The sequence below is a fragment of the Sparus aurata genome, chromosome 15 (genome assembly GCF_900880675.1).
Source record: "Sparus aurata chromosome 15, fSpaAur1.1, whole genome shotgun sequence".
NCBI classification, from domain to species: domain Eukaryota; kingdom Metazoa; phylum Chordata; class Actinopteri; order Spariformes; family Sparidae; genus Sparus; species Sparus aurata.
The window spans coordinates 26,679,244-26,703,571 of record NC_044201.1 but is presented as its reverse complement, the minus strand read 5'-3'; the positions used below and the strand labels follow the sequence as shown (position 1 = coordinate 26,703,571).

At 41.9% G+C, this 24,328-nt stretch overlaps 1 protein-coding gene across 1 annotated transcript in view; it reads left to right on the top strand.

Moving 5' to 3' along the window:
* Positions 1–24,328, top strand: part of bean1 (brain expressed, associated with NEDD4, 1) — a 53,023-nt gene that overhangs the window by 19,560 nt on the left and 9,135 nt on the right. The window contains exons 3-4 of the mRNA XM_030442944.1: positions 17,210–17,413; positions 17,947–18,088. Coding sequence (XP_030298804.1) covers positions 17,210–17,413; positions 17,947–18,088 — 346 coding nt within the window. The remainder of the gene's footprint in view (positions 1–17,209; positions 17,414–17,946; positions 18,089–24,328) is intronic.

Here is a 24,328-nt window from a genome sequence, read left to right as displayed (position 1 = left end):
ATGACACGTACAAATGTGAACGAATCAGGCCCAGCAGTTCTTTGCGAGGGGCTCATGGGGACAGGTGTGGTGTCGTGACTTGTTGCCAGGTCTGATGGGAGGAACAGGAAATTAGTCACTTAGTCCCCAATTACATCTGAGCCTCACACTCTTGTCAAAATGTTAATCACAGAATATTTTACCAGATGGCCTCAGTGGAAATGGTCAAGTGTGTACATGTATGGGTTCATGCAGCCTACCGTACTGTGTGTGTGTGTGTGTGTGTGTGTGTGTGTGTGTGTGTGTGTGTGTACAGTAGGTCTGGGACAGTGGATGGTATTTTCTGCACTGCTGAAGTCGTGATGGCCCAATCATAGCCGGATTTAAATTGCTCCCTGACCATTTGGAGTTGAATCCACGAGGCTCATTCAGAAAACCAGTGTTGACGTTTTTCGTGTGCGGCGGCCAATCATATCTTGAATCTGCAGTGTTTATTGATCAATCAAAGCTGGATTTACAGAGATCACTGACCAATCACAGAGGGATATACGGCAGTCATTGCCAGGATCTACTTTCAGTCTAGTTTGCTCCGGAAAGATGCAACTCTGAGTTGTGTGCATTTTCCTTTTTTAATAGTAAAACACATTTTAGGCTCTGGGCATTGACACAATCAGACCACAGGACTGCTAGTAAACCTCTCAGGCCTCTAATGCACCTGCTTATTAAAATGTTTCTGTTCCCTCTTCCTGTCAAACGCACACAACCAGCAGCTGCAGGGAGTGAAGCAGCCCAGTGGAGGCTTTCAGCTGGTTCCTTGTAAAATCATCCATCTCTGAAGTAATGTTCTCTCTACAACATCAGGCTAGCTTGCAGGACACTCCAACACTTAAGATGGTTTTCTTACTTGCAGCTAGATGAGAAGATCAGTTTATTCTCTGTAGTTTAGCACAAACACTCCAAGTAGACGGAACCTGCTAGTAACCTGCTGATTCAGTTATCCTGAGTATAACACATGTAAATTCAGGATATAAGACGTTGCCTGAACACGGTGCTGAAGCCACTTGTTCCTGAATACATAAGAGATTTATATTGATTGATACTGATCCCGTTATTGAACATCTGGCAAAACAGCGGACCAGCGTATTTCTTTAAGGATTATTGAAGAATTGCTCAGGCTCTTGATGCAAATGTGTCCCAGCCTGGATTGAAGGACATTCTCGTCAGCTTGGCACAAAAAAAACCTGCACCAAAAACAAATTAATGTTGCTCATGTGAACCGAAGAGATCAAGCTTCTGAAATCTGTAATCAAGGTGAATTCATGTAAAATTAGTTTTATGTTATTTTTTTATTGTCTCATTGGCTTCGTGATGCTTCAGTCTTCTGGAGGCCGGCATGTGATTGGCTCAGGAGAGAGGGGGTGGAACAAAGAGTGGGTCTCCTTTCTGTGAAATCATTTGTTGGCGGTTGCAGGCCTATGGGCGGGCATATAAGCTCCTAACAGGTCAAATGAGGTGTCAATCAATAGGTCAGAGGTCAGTGCCCATTTTAGGTAACTCTGTATTGCAGTTTTGCTTCTCAAATATCGAAGTTTGTTGCTATCTAGTTGCCATTTATGCATGGAATACTTTGTTTTGGACTAAGTATTTTACTGAAATGGATCTATGGGACATTTGTCTACATTTCTAACAATGTTTGGCATCACTACACACTTAAGGCATTATTCTTTTTGCGTTGATGTGTTTGTGTTGTTGGTCAAACTAGCAACGGACTCAAAGTTTTTTCCTTACAAGAAGTGAGGTCCTAGGAGACTGGAAATCCCCTAGAGGCAAATACAGAAACACAACTGACTAGACTAGATTAAAGAAAGAAGAATCTCATCACAACTGAACTGTGTGAACGTCTTCCAGGGTCCAGAAACAACCTAACACACAAAATAGACCTTCACACTCTATTACTGATCATTATGTCTGTGTCCACACTATATACCCATCCCACCTCCTCTTTGCTGATAAAGCACGTTCAAATGTACGTAGTAGGTGAAACAAAATAAAATGATGTCACTGCACTGAAAACATAATTCCGTTTCGTTATAATTCCCTGTAATTCGTGAGCGGTGATGTAATCAGAGTTGGGTCTGCCGTTGTTCCATGTGGATGAATTATCCAAATGTGTGACCACGAGCAACGACGACAACAACAACAACAACAACAACAAGTGACGGTAGGAGCTGAACGAGTGAGGAAAAGCAGGATGAGGAGGATGATTAAAACGAGGAGAAGGTAGGAATGTGGGCCAGCAGGGTGTAATAATCTGTCTCTCTGCCATCTATCTCACATGGGAGGGAGAGAGAGAGGGAGGTAGAGAGAGATTAAGGGGATGTATGATGTATTCTGACCCATATTCATGCACCCAGTGATGTTTTGTGACCCACATACTACCTCATCTAAATACACATCCCAATTTGATACTGATATCCGTGCAGCGTGTGAGTGAGTGCATGTTCACTTCAAGAACGGATGCACTGCACTGTCCTGTGAATGCCACTGCAGTATGGTATTGCTGTACGTTAACATACGTACATCGCAGTTGAATATGTGTGCAGTTAAAATCCGAGGTGGAATTTAAAATGTCTTGAATGACGGGGACGGTTTTAGAGAAGGAAGGCACAATCAGTTTTGTCTGAGTCTTTGTGCTCTTCTTTTAGCACTATCATACCACAACAATGTGATTTTTGAAGATTTAATGCAATAAGGTTCAGAGTTCAGGATCACTGTGGGTGACTGGATGTGAGGAGAGGGGGTGAACCTGTAAAGAAGCAAGTTGTCCATTTAGGCTCCTCTATGATGGATGTATTGGAGGCTGGGGGGGGGAGAGAAGGAGAGTTCAATGTGGGAGATCTGTCTCCAGAGTCACAAAGGCCAATTATGGACCACCGACTGTACCTGGAGAAAGAAGGATAGTAGATGAATGTATGGGATGAAATAAGAGGGGGTGAACAGAGGGAAGAGAGGGTCGATGTATGAGGTGGTCGGTGAAGTCGCTTAAGGTGGCCATCTTTATCTTCATCTTCATGTGCGGTTGTTTCTCTTTGTTGTCTTTGTGGCGGCTCTAGTTGTTGTTGTTTATGTCTCTTTTTGGTCATCTTGCATGTGTTTGTGGTTGTTGGAGCCAATTACACACTGTAAAAAAAATAAAATAAAATAAGAGCAAATAACGTAACAATGTTTTAACAAGATGATGATAAAAAGCTCCATTAATACAGCAGGTTTATTTTAGCTTTGATTTCACACGAGATCTTATTTTAATGATTGATTGAGGAAATTTACACGCATAAAATAATCTGATTACCTTTTGATATTGTTGAACATTGTTATTAGAGAATATAATCAGACCTAAACATGGAGGATAGTGATGTTAGTTGCATTTTATTTTCGGATTTTAAGTGAAAATCCCCACAAAACATTTGATTCACATTTTTGTAAATGTCAAAATACTGCTTTATGTCTGTTATTCAGATGAAATGACAACATTGTGTTTGAACTCGACCAAGTTAACAGCCAAAATTAGAAAGAACCTGAAAATTAATGTGTATTCACATGTTTATTACAGATTTTTCATGTTTATTGTCATACAGCATAAATGCTCAGTCTTTTTTTTTAAGATAAATCAGTGAAATTAATATCTTCATATCACTTGCTGACTCCTGTAGGTGGTGAACATTCAACAGTGGAACACTTGAATGAAATTTTAAACAGAAAGTGAAACTAAACAAACTACAGTGAGCTCTAGTCGCAGTCATACTTTGCTTCCGTTAACCAGTTTTCTATGTAACCGCCGTCTGTCAACATCAACTATCACCTACGACTGAAATCCACAGTGTGCAAGTTTTTCGCCGGGAGTCAGCAAAGTGTGTCGCGCTCTCCATTGTCGCTCGGTTCAAACCGCTGCACCTGTCACTCATGTTGACGAGCTGTCAACCTTGAAACGGCGTCGGGGCCCGAGGTTGAGGGAACCAGTGTGTGGAACGTTTCCACGGGCCTCTCACAAACAAACACATCTGCATTCATGAAATTACAAGGTCTTCTTCCAGCGTCTTCTGTTTACCTTGCTGAAGGCATTTTTTGTGTTTCTTGATGCTTTCCAATATTATTGTCGCTCCGACCCCGTCACCGGCTCACTGCTTTCCAACCCACAGTAAACGAGTCTCCACACAGGGGAGAGTGACTTAATCCAAACAGCCTTTTCACGTTAACTGAGTCCTGTTTTCATGCACTGCTTTTTAATTACCCCGAAATGCAATCATTCAAAGGCGGGAGTTATACGTCACGTGACTGATTTAGTCTATCAGTGTGAGGAATGGTTCAGGAACTGTGCGTGTGTTATGTAAATGTTCCTTACAGCTTTATTCAGACATGACAGGACAAGGAGAGAGCAGCTCGCCGTGAGCTGGAAGGTGTTGATATGAAGGAAGAAGAGTGTGTTGTGTTATGTCACAGGCCGGAACGGTGGCTGTGTTGCCAGCCAGAATGTACAGTTGTGTTAGAGGAAACGCTGATGACTACTTTTTGGATCTTTGACAGGTGGATAACATTTGGATTGCACCAGCAAGTTAAAGGGATTTTCCGGTGTAAATTGAATCCATGGTCTAACACACCCTGAAACTGTGTTAGACTCCCTCTCGAGAAGTTTGCAGACCGCTAGCTAACGTAGTTTTAGCATCCTCAGAAATGACCGCACGACAACAATATATTGCAGTAAATGGGTCCAAATATAAAACCGCCATCAAAAAGCCACAAATAATGTGTGCATATTTCTAATGTTGCTGAAGTTTGGTGCTGTTCTGAGCATTATTTGTGGCTTTTTGATGGCGGTTTTATATTTGGACCCATTTACTGTAATGTATTGTTGTCGTGCGGTCGTTTCTGGGGATGCTAAAACTACGTTAGCAAGTGGTCTGCAAACTTTATCTCTCGAGAGGGAGTCTAAGACAGTTTCATGGTGTGTTAGACCATGGATTAAATTTACACCGGAATATTTTGCCAGGAAATTAAAATGTCAAAGTTAAGTTTTGCAGTAGCTACAGTTAGACCATGGATTAAATTTACACCGGAATATTCGTTTAAGAGAAAAGGCTGGTAAATAACAATATTGTGTCCACCCTCAGGCACAAGATTCAACTGTGAGGTAGTAAGTGAGGTAAATGCAGTCTGTTAACAACGTGGTAGAAGGAAATTAAAATGTCAAAGTTAAGTTTTGCAGTAGCTACAGTTAGTCGAGGTCAGCCAATCTTTAAAAAGTGTCTCAAGCAAAGCAACCTTTTTTACATGACACAGACTTGAAAACATCGACAGTGTAACAGCTGGACGGTGCTTCCAGCTGTGAAATAACTTAAACCTGCATTCCCTTTAATCGCCAGCAGGGGTGCAACTCCACTGGTTGCAAGAAGACTTCCGATCGAGTTTATGAGAATATGACCTCAGGAAACAGTTTTCTGAATGAGTTTATGGTCTTAATCGCTAGTTTTAAGTCTCCTTCAACACGGCAAATTTAATAAATCATGGTCCCGTTTAGAGTATAATAGATGAAAAAGCAGGGTTTGCTTCAGGATGTGGCTACTTTGCAATTTACATTTTACATTTTAGGGCATTTATCAGACGCTTCTGTTCAAAGCGACATACAGTAACTCACACATACATTCACACACTGATGGCGGTGGCTGCCATGCAAAGTGCCGACCAGCACATCAGGAGCAGTTTTGGGGTTCAGTTTCTTGCCGAAGGACACTTTGACACGCAGAACAGGGGAATCAAACCAGCGACCTTCTGATAACAGATGCTGGCTCTGCCCCTGAGCCAAAGTCGCCCACCACAGCAATGAACAAGTAGCTACCACAGTGTTTTTCCTCGGGTTCACAGTCAAATCCAATCAGGAAGTCCTCCCCAGCTCCGCTCTGTCAGCCAAATATGGTCGCTTCTGGCTCCAAAAACCAAGATGACGACGGCCATAATGCCACGTTTGAGACTTCAAAATGGTAGCCCACAAACCACTTGGCTCCCTCTACTATTTATTATACAGTCTATGACACTGATTTTGAGCCTGGTGTTAAATCACAGAGGAATATTTCACTCCCATTTTTTTTTGCGAAGGTTGTACCTCATGCCTTCATCAAAGATTAGTTCAGAGCTCCTCTGTCTCTCCTCCTCCTCCTTTTCCTGCTCCACTGATAATGCATCGTGATGGTTTAATGGCATATGTCCTCTTCCTCGAACACCAAAGACCTCCTGGAATCCAGTCAATACAACAACAGGAAGGATGAGACGGAGAGAGGAAAGGAAGGGGAAGTGTAGCAGCGCAGTGACGGACAGCGAGGCAGGAGGATGTGCATGTGAGCGAGAGAGAGATGTTCTCTTTGAGCCTCCTGTTGTCCTTTGACCGGGCTGCAGGGAGGTCGAAGCTTTTCCAGCACACTGAGCAAGTGAGGAGATAACATCTGTCACTTTATGTCACAGCCACAACTACAAACTCTGCAATTGAAGATACTGTGGATCTTATACTGTAAGAAAAAAGAAAAGAGAAGAAAAGACAATTTAGGGATCTGTTGCCACATGTTAAGTTGCGAATTTAGTTATTTTTCGAGGTAAAACTGGATTTTTTTGGATCACAGCGTGACACCAGTAAATGAAATTGAATAATTTTAAAGAAGTGTGGATAGTTTACTATGCCCAAAACAGTTATGTTTTACTTGAGTCTTTCTTATGGGGGTATTTTTAGTGTAAGACCGCTCATGTGTCACAAAAAGAGGAAAAATGTTTTTTTTTTCCGCGAGCGGTGGAATATCTCTAAGAATCCCGAGAGGTTCAGACACTGGAGGTCATCCCCCTGCCTCTGATGTGAAAATACAGGATATATTCTTCAATATCACACTGATTGAAGTGGAGAATGATGGAATTTATTTGTTTTGGATCATTATTCGCTCTCTAAATACTCACAAATGTTGGAAATGTATGTTTCCGAAAACCAGCATTCTTAATGTTGCAGTTTTACATTTCTTGTGGTTTGATTTTCAAATGTTATCTTGTGACGACTCCACGCTTGTGGTCTGGTTAGGTTTAGAAACAACAACAACTTGGTAAGGATTAGGAAAGGATGGTGTTTTAAATAGAAATACCTGTTTTGGTCTCCACAATCACAGCCGGAGAGGTCCAAAAAATATTCAGAATTTTTCCCGACGTCTCCGTAAAATGTTGCAATTGTTGTCAGCCGTCTCGCCTTTAACTCCACCAACATCCGCTCTGCCTCCACACATGAACGTCAGGTCATAAACATGTAATGTCAACATGTTTTTTTAAATGTCAATATGGCATGAAGCCTATGACAATGTGAACGTATGAGAGGTTCAAACACCAACATTGTATCCCGGTGACTGGACTGATATTCAGCAGACGCTCTTATATTCCACAAATTATAAAAGTTTAATAAACATAAGTGAGCAGATGAGCCACCTGTGAACAAAGAACGGGCAGAGCATCATCTATTAAAGATCATTGTTGTAACAAATTATTTAAAACACAAGGTCCGGGGCGAAACACAAACTTTATTAATAGATTTTGATGCTGAGCAGCAGCAGCTCTCCTCCTGGAGGCTCCAGCATCTCTTTAAACCAACATTGATTCTCCTTCTATCAGCTGTAATGTTAAACAGATTAATACAGTATTGCAATGCAACAATAACAACACCAGCTGAGAGGTTAATTAGCGCCTGTGTCGGTTCATGCAAATCCAGCTCAGGTCAGCTGGAGTCTGAGGGGTTTCGCAGAAAAACAAGAAAAGAGGGATCCACTACGGTCGAGGCTCAGGAGAGAGAAGAACCGGGTCCCTGCAGGGTCCCTCAGAACTCTGCATTAAATCAAATCAGCTCCAACAAACAATGAAACATATTCGGACGCCTGAAGACGTTTGGTGCAGAGAAAAATCTCCTCGCAGCAGTTTTTATTATGATTCATGACGAGTAAAGAAACAATGTGTGATACACAAAAGTACAGACAGAAATGAAACAATAAAGAAATACATCTAATATATTTCAGACGTCTCTTTTTCAACATATCTATTTGTTTAGAGTAGATGGAGTAGTAGTAGATGGATATTTATAGCTAGGATGTTGAAGAGACAACTGCTGGGCGCCAAGAAGAGAGAAGCAAATAAATCATGACATATATAAAATATTATAGTCGTAGTTTATAAGCTTCCTGATGAGCTGTAGATGTTTTTAAAGATGCGTTTATACTTAAGCTCCTTTAATAACGACCTTTTGCTCAGTTTTACGTCAACAATACGTACACTATCACGTATTTGATTCCTATTGAGCTTTAAATAAGAATTCTGCACCAGACACAACACAGTAAAATGTCTCTTTAAGGACGCCACAGACATCTTTTAAAGAGGTTCATCACGCTTTATGTAAAATGACTTCCAATCCTCCGAACAAGATCAAATCCATCACTAGTTAGATTATAAAACATGTGCAAGAACTCTGAATTCTTACTGCTTATGCCATTCAGAGTTATCCTATAAAACTTCAACCGTATGTTCAAAGTTTGAGGAACGACCCCCCCGCTGTGACGGAGCTGCTCTCAATACCAATCAGCCGTTAAAAAAAAACAAAATCCAGCTGTGTGGTCGGAGACTTGCAATGATGTTAATGCATCCTAATGAGCATCCTGGTCTAACTGCATTGATACTGATTGTTATCTGTGCAACCAGCTTAATTAGCCTTCAGTGTCAGATGTGATGAATGTTGTCCATTAGCTAATTAGTGTTTTGGGACTGGCTTTGGAGTCACTTTAAACAAGATTCTCAGACATACAGAGCCGAACTGACTCGCATAAATCAGTCACTATATATTTTATATATATATTTACACAACCTAGGAAGGTTTATCTTTGAGTCGCTCTCAGTTAGAGAGAGATTTAATAAGAAAGAGAAGGTTCTGCTCCCTTGGAAGCTCTTCTGTGGGTCCAGTGATGGACTGTAGACGGGTAAATTAAGTACAATTATGAGGTACTTTACTTGAGTATTTACATCTTCTGCTACTTTATACTCCACTAATTTAAATATCTTTGCTAATTGGACAATAGCTATGCATCAATGTCCAATCAGAAAATAAGTAATTGTCTGTTGAAAGTTTGTCTCAACAAAGAGCAAATATTTTAATATCAAACTAAAGAGTAAATATAATTGAAAATAAACTGAAGCTGATACAAATTTGAATTCAAATTAGTTTATGAAGAATCTATTTTGTTTTATTTATCAATTTCATCATTCTGCACTGATCAATCTTTATTTTGTACTCTGTTTTCGATCAGTCACAACACAGCTGACAGACTGTTTCAGCTTCCACTATGCAGATAATTCTTAATGATTAACTCGGTGTACAAACAGAGCCTGAAGACTGTCCTGACCTTGAAGGAGACGCTGATGTCTCAGGAGGATGTTGTGTGTGTGTGTGTGTGTGTGTGTGTGTGGGAGGGATGGTAGCAGTCCAGCTGTCAGCTATCAACAGAGGGAAGTCTGTAGTGGTTTGTTGGGTTGCTGTGAACGTTCGGCGACTGCTGAAGCGCAACGTGAAGAATGTGAGGAGATGGAGAGATCAGAGGTTGAAGGGGAGAATGTGGAAGAGGTAGAAGGAGGAAGAACAATAGAGGACAGAGAGACAGAGACATGGATGATGGTTAAGTAGATGAAGGGCGATTGAAGGTTTACAAGACGTCCCTGCCTGTTGTTATATACATGTAGCATCGTCATTGTGCCACATGTTCGGCGCCATATGCAATTAACACTTCAACAAAATATATTAAATTGGGGAGGAAACTGTGCACACTATGATTACTTCCAAGTGTGCACAATAATTGGCATACTCTGCCAAACAGAGTAGACTGTCGGCTGTTGAGAAACAGCGGCGTGGTCCCTTAAGACTCCTCAAGTTCCTCCTTCTTGTACCCGCCCTGAAAGTCAACGTCAACGCCGCCGTCGGCTTAAGTCGAGTTTGTTGTCGTCCGCTATCGAACATCCCGCCAGGAGGAAACTCTTTCTGCCTCGATGTCTGCGGATGTACAGTCAGCCAGCACTATGGTATATTTCATATCGAAGGGAAGGTGGTCGTAACTCATAATGACAAGCTGTCAGAACGAATCTGAGAGGCCGCTTGATGCTTCTGTATAATGTATGCAGCTAATGTACAAAGTGATGCAGCGCGCGCAGCTGCAGTCGATATCGCAGGCTCTTAACCTTTATAGTTTGTGACGAGCAAAAATGAATGCCTACCGAATCTGAATGGACACACACACACACAAGGGACCTATATGTTGATCTTTTTTTGTCAACTCCCAGAGAGACAGGCTGCCTGTAGACCACCAATAAACTGCATCCTTCCATTCATCCAATACATGAGGAGGCTTTTCACTGGACAATAAAGTTGTTTCTTTCTAAACTTTGGCTGCAACCCGCTGCATACGGCCACCACACAGGCTCCAGCATGTGCAGCAGCAGTTTCTTACTATTGTAATTTGTAACATAACGATGAAATTCTTTATCTTGCGCTCATCCAGATGGGATAGTTATAGCTTAACTTCTTGGAGTGTCACTCTAGTTCAGCAGTATAAAAAAATATAAAGAAAGAAGAAGAAGCATAAAGTAAACTCTGAGTTGGGAGGTGGTTGGATTGGTAACACCCTGGACCAGTGGCGTGCGCAGACTTTTTGAAGGGCAGGGGCGAAAAGAAGGGCACTTAAGCGCGTGTTTTGGCTCCCAAGAGGGCAGTTTATCATGTTTTAACCAGCCAAGGGGGCAGTTTAGTGTGTTTTGCCAATCAAGAGGGCACTTTAGCATGCTTTTTTGGCTCTCAGGAGGGCACTTTAGCGCGCGTTTTTCAACAATTGGGCCACGAGGGGGTGCGACTGCTACCCTGCCCCCCCCCCCCCCCTTGTGCACATCACTGCCCTGGACTTTCCCTCTGAGAGTCCAGAGTGATTTGTTTTGAAGTTATGTTTAATAAGTTAACGTACGTAAATGACTAACTTATACAACGTTGATTGAACATTAGCCACTTTCCAAAAGTCATAATACGCCATAATTTGTGAACTACTTGTCAGCAAACTTAATTTAGAAAGTCTAAGTAGATATTGTATATTATGTATTTTTGCTAACTTGACAGCGGAGGAGCTGTTCACATACAAACTTACACTAGAGGGGTTAAAGTAGGTAGAGCATTATAGTTTGGACCAAGCTGCTGTTTATGACGAGCTGAGTCTGAGAATTTGAGAAGTTACAGACCAATGTGCTGTGAAAAGCCCTCAAACTCATAGATGTGTTACTCAAATTAGACTTCCTGGATATTAATGAATCCGCTCACGAGCACCTGAGGCAACATGATCACACCGATGCAGCCACTTGCTTTTCCTCGCTTGCATATCTGATCTCTTCTGCTGTTTCCACATTGTTGAATGTTGCTGCAGCATCAAAATAAACGGCGATGATGTTGAGTGCAGCTGAAGTCAAATTTTTCATGACGATAAACAAAAACTCAAACCATATTCCCAGGTCAAGTCTGTCCGCTGAGAAGAAAATAAATCCTGCTGTAGGTTTTTCACAAAAGATGATTAAAATCTGTAGTTCTGCTCACATTTACAACAACTTCTGGTGTGCAGACACACAAAAAAAAGCAGAGAGCACAAACAGCATGAGCTCATGCACATTTAACTACACTAAATAAGCCCCGGGTCAGCACTTGGCTCGGGGCTGGTGTCAACATCAAGATTATGAAGTGGCTTTTTGTCACACACTGTATGGTACATATGGTGCAGGAGGTGGGCGCCAGTTCAACAGTAAGCTTTAGTGACAAGCTGTCAAAGTGAGTTACCACTGCTGCTGTTTCATTATATATGAACATGCACCATATACTCTGTCATATTAGCGTTCACAGCGCGTTGCTCACGCAGAAGGCCTGTGAGCACGAGTGCAGTCGGAGTGCCTTTGGGCAAGACGCCGTCTCCCTACCAAGCAGAGTATCAGAAACATACTGCTTAATCAAGGCGCTACGTCTGTCTTGCAATAGTTGATTTATTTTCCAGATATTGGAGCTTCTATAGATCTCAGCTCCGCTCATCGTGTGTGTTTTTTGTGGCAGTTGTTTAACGATCCGGTTTCACAGCTGACACACTCGAACACACACACGATAAAACAAAATCCAGGCTTTGAAATGACAGTTGAGGATGTGGAAGACAAAGCAGATTCTCTAAGACAAACAAGGTGCGACGCCGTTAATGCACAGAGGATTTATGACATCCTCCCCTGCTGGATGTCTCAAGATTTATAGGTTTCTTGTTAACCTGCTTCCCTCTGATCATTTACCCTGATTTATTTCATGCAATGGGCAAACAGGGCTACTATTTTTACACTACAACCGCCTCACACACACACACACACACGTACTTGGATACAAATTTCTCTCCTCTTTCTCTGCTTTCTCTCTGCAGCTGGGTCCAGTCCCCTCAGGGTTTTGAAATATAACACTATCACCATTTATTACAATCTTTCCTGCTCCCTCTCTCTCTCTCTTTCTCTCTCTGTGTGTGTTGCTTCCTCTCTCTTCCGAAATTATTGCGTGCCTGCCTTCCTCTCTCCGCTGTTTCTCTTAAACTCCCCTCCTCTGTCTTAAATCATCAAGTGCAGAGAACAAAAAAGATATTTGCTGGGCAGTTTTGTCCGGTGGCCTTGCGGGGGAGGATGAGCTCATGCAGCCGCGCACGTACAAAAAAAAAAGAAAAAAAACACATCTTCCTCGATGAGAAGTGGTCACATCTGTTTTGATAAGAGAGGAAAGTAGAGTTCATCCCTGCCCTTGCATTGTGGCTGGTTTATAGCCGAGTGATTCCATCTCTTGATTCAATTTGTGGCATACAGAAGAACACACGCGGATAATTTATTTGCACACATGAAGAAAACAATCTAAAAATACGAACATGACGAGTCATTGGAGAGTCCGTGGCTTGCCAACACTTCCAGCAGCACAAAGGCAAATATCATATCAAAGTAATCTTGCACGCAGCGTTTTACACCATTTTGAAAATAGATTAGAACGACTTTGTGTGTCAGATCTATTTGCTTTCAGTTTTTTTCAAGGAAAGCCTAAAATTAGCACGAATATTGTTTAATCAAACAGCCGCAATTTACATCAAAGGCCATAAATACAGTTTCAAACCATCTGTCAAGCTGCAGATGAAGCGAAAAGTGATCATCCCTGAAACTACGAGATCAGAAAGATCAACACGACCTCGGTACAATCCGAACAAATCAAACCATTTTATATCACATTACTTCAAGTAATCACCGGCCGTGATTTGGTTATTATCCTACAGTTACTGTGACTGAATATGTATCCGTCCACCCCGGTGAATGTTTTGCATCAAAAGAGGATATTCTGGCTGTATTTATTAAAAGTAACATTAATGTTTTTGAGTAAAACATCAGCAGAATCTAAAGCGGCAGAATATAACCTCAAAAAATTGTTGAAATGTGTTTTTTTCCGACCGTGAGACGATTTTAACAGTTATTCCAGATGTATTTGGTGTTTCTCCTCTTCCCTCCAACAGTTTCAATGTATGATGCCATATCATATCCATCTAAATGAGATTCAAGGATAGTAATCAGATGGGATTGTCGGACAAGGTTTTGGATTCCCTGACCTGACCGTTGGGGACTCGGTATTCCAATTTAAATGGTTAAAAAATGTCTTCCTGATATCTGTCTACTGTAGCGGAGACCGTACCTGAAAGGATTACGTATATGTAAAACCAATTTCAGCGCCAGTAATACATTTTGAAGGAAACATAATACCAGCTGGATTATACTTTCTATAGATAACAGAGAGAATTAGAAGTTCCAGAAATATGTCTGCTTCTGTAACTACAGCATTATTAAACTTTCAGTGGTTGTGGTGTGGTAGCCTCTCTCAGGACATGGTTAGAAAAAGCTCTGTAGTGACCTGAGACACAATGTGTTTAACTAATTTGTTGAACATTTTCACGCCAAGGAACCCAAAAGTGACATAAATTAGACCACAATAACCAGATTTGATAAGATTTGAAAAGAACGGTCACTGATCTGATCAGAATTTTAGATGCTTTATGACAGATATGTTGGAAACTCATGACTAAAATGCAACTGGATGGAGTTAAAGTGAACATAAATTATTCCCCTTTTTGGTGGGCACCTCACCGGAAGCCCCTCCAGGATCCCTGGGGGTCCCACTTTGAGAGCCCAGCACCTAAACCTAACCACAGGCGGCACTCAGGATGTCTGCTCAGGTCTTTGGAGTGAAAATCCTGCTATCAGCCGCGTCCGCCTGTGACTGTGTTACGTTTCACATCACAACATGATGAAAACCATTTAGTTACATACAAAAGAAGTTCTAGGAGACAAGGTTGAATTCAGCGTCTCAGTTATGTATGTTTGCATGCTAACATATGCTACTCAGCAATAAATATGATGACCTGATGATAGTGTTTGATCAAAAGTCTGATCAAAACTGATGGAAATCAATAGGATTCAAAGTCTGCGGCCGAACCACGAATGTCTGAACATTTTGCCATCACGCGCCTGGAAAAAGAATAATATTTTGGATGAGTAGCTTCCGAGATTATTATGAGTTTGTCTCTGTGTGCACGTATGTGTGCCTCTCTGTGCTAATGTTACAGAGGAGCGCGGTTAATGTGATTTTAAATCTATATAATTATAGATTTCTCTGCGAGCTCTCTCCGGAGAGAACGAGAGAAAATGGAGTTTATGAGGGAGAGATGAGAGGGCGAAATGAAGAGAAAATCACGTTAGCAGAGAGAGAAAGAGGAGACAAAGAAGTGCGCGAGAGACGAGACGGTACGGAGGGAGGAGGGAGGTCTGCTGGGGATCGTTTGGGGTGAGAGAACATTTTACTCTTCTCGGGAATTTGTGTGAAACCATATTACTGTAGACAACAGAATTACAGTCGGAGACATTCAGCGGGGGGAAAGAGACGAGAAATGAGCAATAGAGAGTCACGGAGACTGAAATGAAAACGATATTGTGAGTGTAAATCATTTTGCGATTTTGATTGTCTCTGCTGCTTTATATTCAGAGCAGTGTTGGACAGAGAGAGAGAGAGAGAGAGAGACAGAAGGAAACACGTCCTCTAACACAGTGGAGGCAGTTTCCCTCTGGGCCTCATGATGATCAGCATTTCACTGTGTTTCATTTAGTACATCACTGGCAGTAAGATTGGTTCAGATGTTGGACCTGTGTTAGATGTCTTTTAGATAAACGGGTCCTGGCTACACGTCAAGGTATTTAGCTTTCTTGCACGTCCACAAACATCCAAAAAGAGTGCTAGCTTAAAGTTCAGATATCTTACCTGTTGTGCATGTAAACAGACGTCCAACAGGGATCCTAGTCCGACATCCAGACACCAAAGCTGTTCAAACCAATAGGGCTAATTAGCTCCACGGTCCAGAAGTGTCCAGCAGTCCAGAGCTACCCACAAAATCTGACCATTTCCCACAAATCACACCTTTAAATGACAAAAGATTTATTTTATTCATGTGTTTTCTGATCCGACACATTATCGCTGTTGTTTGAAATGACGTCGGTTGAGTTGGTGACGTTGGTTGTCACCGTCACATTAATAAACAGTTATCAGGAAATGACAGTGACTGTTGGTAGAAAACAGGGAATGAACCGCAACCTCCCATTTCCAAGGGAAGTCTGGCGTTTTGGTAATCCAGTCCACCCTAATCTCCTCCCAATACAGGCTTTGTTACTCTATAACTATTTGTCCTTGTCGTTATTAAGCTGTTCCCTTCCAAACAATGCTCCTGTCGTCCTTGATGCCGACGCTTCCTGTACCTAACTGCTTTGGTTTGCCAACATTACAGAATTGACTGATACAACACAGGATTAACCTTTCGTCCTTTCAGTGATGCTCCTCCTGATTTGAGTATTTTGTAATCTTGATCTAGAGACATGACTCTCTCGCTCAAATTTTTTTCAAAACAGCTTTGTTCCAATTCATGTTTACGAGGAATTAGAGAGAAAACAAAAGCTGGGCATCAGAACATTTTGGTTACATCAAAAAAGAAAGAGCGAAAAACAAGTTGTAGTCTCTCTCGTCTCTCAGAATGTGATATAAACGTAGACAGATGGATCCAGAGTGACTGGCAGTAAGACGGATAAAGAGGAAGACAGACAGGAAGAGGGTGGACAGGCAGCGCAAACAGACAGATGAGACATTAAACAGAAATGGAGGGGAACAGCATCGTTCTGTAATCTAATGATGATGGTGACTGAGAGCGAGCGTGTGCGTGTGTGTGTGTGTGTGTGCGTGTGTGTGTGTGTGTGTGTGTGTGTGTGTGTTTGTGGACTCCGGCTCTAATTATCTGTCACACACTGAAATGGAATAAGTCCTCGATGATACGATGTGCGCAGGGCAAGGCGGTGGTTATGTAACACGACCTCCAGATGCACCGGCGTCATCAGGCCTGACGGACAGACAGACAGTTAATTTGTTTATTAATGTGTTTTGATTTTTATTAATTTAGTTTAATTACGACAAGGAAACAAGCTTTGGAGACGGCTGCACACGGCGAGACAGAGGTGAGATCCTCGACTAGGACGAGACGACTCCGGCTGCTCCGCCTGACCGATTAGCGGGCTGCAGCGTTATAACTCCATCATTTAGTATCAGATCTGTGTGCTAGTTAAGGCAGGTTTATTTGTTTTGCACACTTAAGACATAAGGCAACTCAAAATCCCTCACAGGGGCATAAAGCTGCATTTAAAAGACATTGAAGACAAACCAGACCACACCAAGAGTGAAAACAAAAAGCTAAAATAGAATAGTTCTTAAAAACACAAGACGGTAAAACAAACCTTCAGTTTTTTGGTGTTGATTCCAGATATGTGGTGCATGTTCACTGAATGCTGTACCTCAACAGTAGGGTGATTAAAAAAAACAGGACGGTAAGAAACGGTTGTCTTGGCCACTGACATGCAAAAATAACTGAAGCAACAAGACTCATTGGTGGAAACAAGGCTTTTGTTATTATCTGTTCCCTATTTTTCTGAACATACAGCACATGTTCACACATGTCGAAACACAGGAACACAAACACTCAAACCTGACCTCGATCTCTCTGTCCCCCTGCAGTGAGCTCCAACCAGAGCCATGGGGAGTACCCAGACTGCCGGAGTGAGAGGGAGTCGGGAGGGGAGGCGTCTCTCCTGGTGTCTCCACTGGTGGTGGCGGGGATTGTTATAGGTTTGGTCCTCTTCCTCTCCTGCATCACCATCATCGTCGGCAGCCTTCGCAAAGACAGTCGACTGCGAAACCCTCACCTCCGAGCGAGCTACGGTCAGTCTGCGGCTCCGGCTTTGCGACCCGCTATCTGATGCATCTTCTCCTCCAAGTGTCATTTAGGTTCTCAGCAATCTGTGGAGCGATGACCCAGAACATGAAGTCATTTTGAATTAAACTCTGTCGCACCTTGCATCACACTTTTAAGATGATCTGATTGTAAGATTTCAGGCTCATTGATTCTGGATATTTCTCTTGTGGGGGCTTCTTATAACTGATGAAACACCCCCACACATTCGCCTTGTCTTCTTCTCTGAAATTCACTACACCCACAATATCGTGCACAATACTCGCTTCCAAAATCTTTAGCGGGTTTCCCAAGGGAATGTAAATATTTCAAGGCACTAAGCAAATATTAGACTATAGTTGCTGCCAGGACTTTAAATGGATCGATAGAAAAAATGAACTACCTCATCTGCTTAATTTGCTGCTTCTTTACATCAGCCAGAGTGCTGTTTGCAAAAAAGTTGCATCCATCACGTCGTTTTTTTTTTTCTGCCAGGATGTTACTACATGTCTCTGTTTTGCAGGTCTGGACGGTTTTTCCTACGGAGGTTCAGTAGGAGAGCTGAGATCTACCTGCTTAGAGGACTTTCCTCCTGGTTTAGACTTTGATTCATACAGAGACACTCTGTCACAAATCAACAACCTTTACCCCGACTCACCACCACGGTAAGTGCTCGTGTGAATACTTATTCTGCCAGAAAGGTTGGAAGTATTTCACATAAACAGATGTTGTTGCTGGATCTACTTGCGGGTGTATTATTCTACTTTCTGCCAATAGCAACATGCAGTACATGCAGACAAATACTTGAGCTAGAAAAATAATTGAATTTAAATGAAAATCTTGAGCCCGGGACGTCTTCACCCACCACCGGCTTCACTATAGACCCTCCTCCTGTCATGTCAAATGTCAAATTTCAAAATGTAACTAACCATTCAGCCGCGTCCCCCCGCTGTTCTCACTGCACCTGGTTTGACCCTTTCCTCTGTAGTAATTCATTTATTAAGGCGCACTGTTACCCTCGGTGCCCTTTGTAAAGGTGCTGGAATGAGTGTTTGTGTGCATTGTGTGTGTGTGTGTGTGTGTGTGTGTGTGTGTGAGAGAGAGAAAATCGGAGAAAGAAGGAGCTCGCTAAAGGCCAGTGTCATGGTGTTTTTGATCTAAATGTCAACTGGTCTAATTGGCAACTTTAATAATTCACATACATCCCTCCCCTGCAGTGTGTGTGTGTGTGTGTGTGTGTGTGGGTGTGTGTGTGTGTGTGTGTGTGTCCTCGTTGCTCCGCCTCAGAAATATTCCCCTGCTTCACCTGAATCGATCCATCGTTGGGTTGGATAGTATCTTATATTTTCTGTTTATTCATTCGGAGACGATTGTATTTGACTTTCTGATGTCCCCGATCACCAGCTGACACATTTTTGCAGCTTAACGACTTTTACCATCAGTATGAAAGGTTATTGGGTCTGATGCCTCTGGTCACCAGCTGACTCATTTCCAGCTTAACAGCTCTCAGCATCAATATGAAAGGTTATGGGTACCCAGTGAATTCCTGTTTAACGTTTTCTTGCGTTGATTTCACCAACGTTTTTCATTATAGAGACACTAGATTCTCCTGGCATGACGGCCAACAGCTTTGAATACTTAAGTTTATGTTCTGAGAGATAAAAGTTTCTGTCAGATGGCAGATGGTCATATATGTAATGACGCCCCTATAGCGTTTAGCCTGATGGTCTGAGTCATTGCTTTGGAAGAAGCTATTCAAATGTGAAAATCACAGAATATTAGCATAAGAATATTAAGAAGATCTTCAAAAGCAAATGTTAATTAATTCGTAAGCATGAAACCATTGGATATTTTTAAGGAAACCTCATGACATCTCCAGCTGTGATTCTGTTGACCACAACATGTATTATAAGGCCAAAACATGATCTTTTGCTAACACTGACCTATTGTTTCTGTGCCCGAACCTAATCGGATCATAAGCAGCACGTTGGCAAAACAAGAAATAGAAAATTGTAAAATGTAAGGTTGCAGCATATCAGATGTTTGCAGAAACGGCCATCACCATTTCTCACAGATTATTCATGCCTAGTCTCGTGATTACCAGCCACCAAACTGTTAAAGTGAACATGGATTAAAACGACGTTGATGTTTCTTCCTCACTCAACAGCCGTTTTATTCCACAAACTGTACATCAAATTCTGTGAAGCCTCATCACTGCAGGAAATGCTCCACATGGATCCTGATTCATGCTGATTCAATAGCATTACACATTCACATTCATCATGTTGAACCCGAGGCTGAAGGTCTCTGCTGAGGTTGTAATCTGCCGACTAAACCAAAGCTCCTGTCATGTTCCTGGTCCTGTCTTGTAACAGAGACAAAGTGCGCTGTGCTGCAAGATACACGGCGTGTGGAGGGATACAGCTGCTCAGCAGCAGGGTTGAGTTTCGCTGTGGTGTTCAAATGATGGTTGATGCTGCAGGGCCGAACGTGGGCCAAGAAAATGTTCCAATGCACCATCACAGCTCCCACCAGACTTCTAATGAATCCATTCATAATGTTTATGAAAACCTGTGGACCTGCCTTTTAGCAGTTCAGGACAGAAACCACAATCAGGGTGTGTCTTCTCCCTTCAGCAGCAGAAATCTGAGAGAGAGATGAGCAGTAAGATGTCACGGCAACGAGACGAGGAAGGAAAAGGAAAGAAAGGAAAGGAGAGGAGAGGAGAAGGAAAGGGGAGCTAGCTTGCTACGTCAGTACTTTGGCAGGGAAGCAGAGTGTTCTGGACAGCCTGTGTGAGAGCCGGACTTTCTGGCCCGGACGATGGGACGACAGCCAAACCAGACACACACACACACACACACACACACACAGACACACACACAAGAAAAAGACACACATACATACATATAAATCGCACATTTTGTTTACCATAACGCTGACGCGTCGTGGTTTGGTACGCTGTCAACAGGCAGGTAGTTGCAGTCATGTGATGATCCCGCAGGGCGCATGTGTGTGTGTGTGTGTGTGTGTGTGGGTGGGTGGGTGTGTGTGATCGCACGGGCCACAGATGGTTGAGGGAAACTCAGAGAACTCAGATCAACAGCTCACCTACTGAGACTGTGAATGTAACGCTTCCGACACACACACACACACACACACACATCCAGGAAAACTCACACTCACAGATCAGAAGCTCACCTGCGGAGACCGCAAGCTTCTGCTTCCTCTCAGGGAGACGCTCTGCAAGCTTTGGCACGGATACCACACACATACACACACACACACACACACACACACACACACACACCTTGCTTTTAAAGATCACGGGACAAGAGTTAAATTGTTGCACAAACTTTAGAAACATGTCATCCAGTGTTTTTTTGACTTGTATTAAACCATAATTAAATCTTCTAAACACAACATTAATATATATTTTTGGTCGCTCTGGAGAAGTGTTGACATGTAATGACTTAGTTGTAGTGAATAATTGGCAAAGAGCAATGTCAGCTTTCATTTGGCTGAATGAAACGTTGTTTGGTGTCATTCAGTGTGTCAAAAAATGACTTTTTTAACAAAGTTATAAATCTCCATTCAGACCTTAAAGTGACCTTAAAGTATTTTCGTTTTTGGGTCAAACTCATTTCAGTGGGAGTGCTTGGGGCAAATTAGCGATAGCATCAAAATCTCTAATTTCAAAACAGTAAGAAGGCTCGACACAACATGAAATTTTGCTCGTAGTATCACCAGGGTCTCTACACATGAACACGAGCATTGAGAACATTGGGCCTCATTCACCAATATCTTCTTAAGAATCTTCTTAGATTCTTTCTTAAGTTGTTCTTAAGAGGTTCCTTAAGAAAATCCTACGTCAGATTCACCAACTCGTTCGCAAGCCTCAGAATTGTTCGCAACTGTGTTCTTACATTGATGAAAACCGCAGAAGCAACATATATGCCATTGTTTTGCGGGCCTTGGATGGAGAAATGCCACGTATAAATAGGCTGGGGGGGGTTACTAATTGATGGCATGTTTCCAATTTACTTGATTTATCTTAACTCATTGGCACATTTAATTTATTTTAGAATTTAAATTCTTTGTAAATTACCAAAAATATGAAATGAATAAATAAATTAATAAATACGACTATGAATTATCACTGTAATATTGCATTTTATTGAACTACACAAGAGAAGAAAACACAACCATGCCAACATTTCGGCACTGAAATGTGCGTAAGAGCACTCCTGAGTGTTCGTAGGATTTGTTCTTGCCTAAGAAAAAATCCCAGATAAGAAAAAATTCATGAATGCCACAATCTTCGTAAAATCTTCGTAAGTGGGACTTAACCCTTTAGGCGCCGGGTTTTATTTTAAAAAATACTAGATTTTGACATCTAAATTTCAGAAGGCTCTGGCTTGAATGTAGTTTGAGATAGAGACAAAGTGTAAATGAGACAAATATTGAGATTGACCTAAAGGGAGTAATTTTTCCCATCCAATTTGCATATTATGACGTCATATGGTGGCGGCCATATTGGATTATGTAATTTCCATGAAATACCTGGTATTTTGGAAGAGAGTTGAACTTATTTCATCAGATTCATCCCCTCCATCCATTTGTTATGTTGTCCACACATCAAATGAACAGGGAAAAAGTAAATTGTAAGCCAACAGTCGTAAACTAGAACTATTAGGACACCACAAAACTCATGTAAACAGTATGCGGTTTTTTTTACCCACCATCCCCCCCCATTGGAGGACACTTATTTTTCTTCCCTTTTTCTTGTTTTCTCTTCTCTTCTTCTTTATTATTATTATTATTATTATTATTATTATTATTATTATTATATGATAATAATAACAGTAGGCGTCTTTTAGCTGCAGAGGCCTTATCTGTGCCCATCTATCCAGATAAAAGTTTGTAATATTTGTAGAGTGTGGAGCCTCTCATTGCAAGGCATAGAGACAATAAGAACTATATATATATATATATATATATATATATATATATATATATATATATATATATATATAAACAAAAAAATTCTGCCCAGTAATCCTCAATCTCTGATTTATGTACCAGGCCCATGCTCAAATGGAGTGACAGGAAGGCTTTCATTTCAGGGACATTTACATCATACCATTCATGAAACCGTGAACTTGGAATTAGTTCATGACAGCCTAAATACTGATGAGCATTGTCTCCATTGTTATAAGAAACCAGAAATCATCAGTCAGAAAGAGGGACAAAAAAACTATAGACCTTGAATCATTGCTTAGCTTTCTGTCACCACGATATCCAATTTGCTCATCAAAGGGCTTTATCGATATACTTCATCTCTCAAGTAAGCCCAGCCACCATTACCATCATCATCATCATCATTATTTCCAGCCCTGTTCTGCCTTCCCCTGTTGCCCCTACGACACCCATCAGCCTTTCTACGAACACTTTGCCCACGTCTCCCCCTGCTATCTCCTCTAGTGTTGTGAGAAGAGTTGGACTCGTGTGTGCTTTATGAAACACTGCTGCGGCGCATAGCTGCACCGCTGCCGTGGATGGAGGCTACGTGACCGTCGCGGTAGAGTGAACACTAGCGCTGACACCCAGCGCTATTCTCACCACCACCGCTACTTCTACCACATCCATTCGCTTCCCTACTGATACTACGAGTTCGTGTATCATTTCCATTCCCACCTATTGGGCAAAGGATCGTGTGTTAGTGCTTGTGCGTTTTCCTCGCTCTGCGCGGCACCGCCATTGCTATGCAAAGACGCACCGCGACTAGCTAGCTCACTAATCAACCGACCGTCATCTCCCAAAGCTAGATTTTCCACTTCAGAATCAGAATCACCGAATAAGAGCTCAATCACTCCCCTAAGTGTCAACTTTTTGCATGCCATTGTCGTTTATTTCGTCTCAATAACTTCTGAATCCAGCAATACCCCTTCAGCAAAATGGCTTCCTGGCGCACAGTCTCCGCTCTCTCACCCCACAGTTTGCATGGGACTTCCTCGAACATTTTGCATTGAAGCAAGACGTTTTTATGAGCTAAGGTCTAAGTACAGGATGTCTGCCAACTAGTGGTGGGGAGTATGAACGACATGTAACACTCTATTGGGAGAAAACAGCTGTTTTGTTCAGTACCGCGGTGTGTCGCAAATTTGCGACTCTGGTGCCTAAAGGGTTAAGAACAAATTTGGTCGTAAGAACGGTTCATGAATGAGGCCCAATGTTCTCAATGCTCGTGTTCATGTGTAGAGACCCTGGTGATACTACGAGCAAACTTTCATGTTGTGTCGAGACTTCTTACTGTTTTAAAAATAGAGATTTTGATGCTATCGCTAATTTGCCCCAAGCACTCCCATTTAAAATAAGTTTGACCTGAAAATGAAAACACGGTCAATCTTAAAAGTGCCTCTTTTGTCGTAATTATGCTTTTACACGAAGGTTTGACTCATATACATTCACAAAAAAAGACTAGGTTGCATTTTGGCGAGAGTTTCACTTTAATGCTCACAGGCATAAATTCAGCCTGCAGTGTGTGTTCAGGTAGGAGTGTTTCCTGCTCTTCTTCTTCTTCTTCTTCTTCTTCTTCTTCTTCAGCATTAAATCATCAGTTCTTGTATTATAATTAGTTCCTTTCAGATAGTAGCAGCCATGCCCAGTACACACACAACAGGCTACATGACAAAAATCGAAAGCTTCTTTAATTAGATTACCTGTTCAGCAGCCTCATTGACTGACTGTTGGCAACAGCGGTGCTACTAATGATTAGCTTGCTGCTGTGTCATACTCTATGACACCAACGGTCGAGACCGGAGGAGAGCGTTCATGTCAGGACGCCAAACAGCAATTTCAACACTCAACCTGTGAACAGTGAAAGGAGAAAGTGTAACACCAGA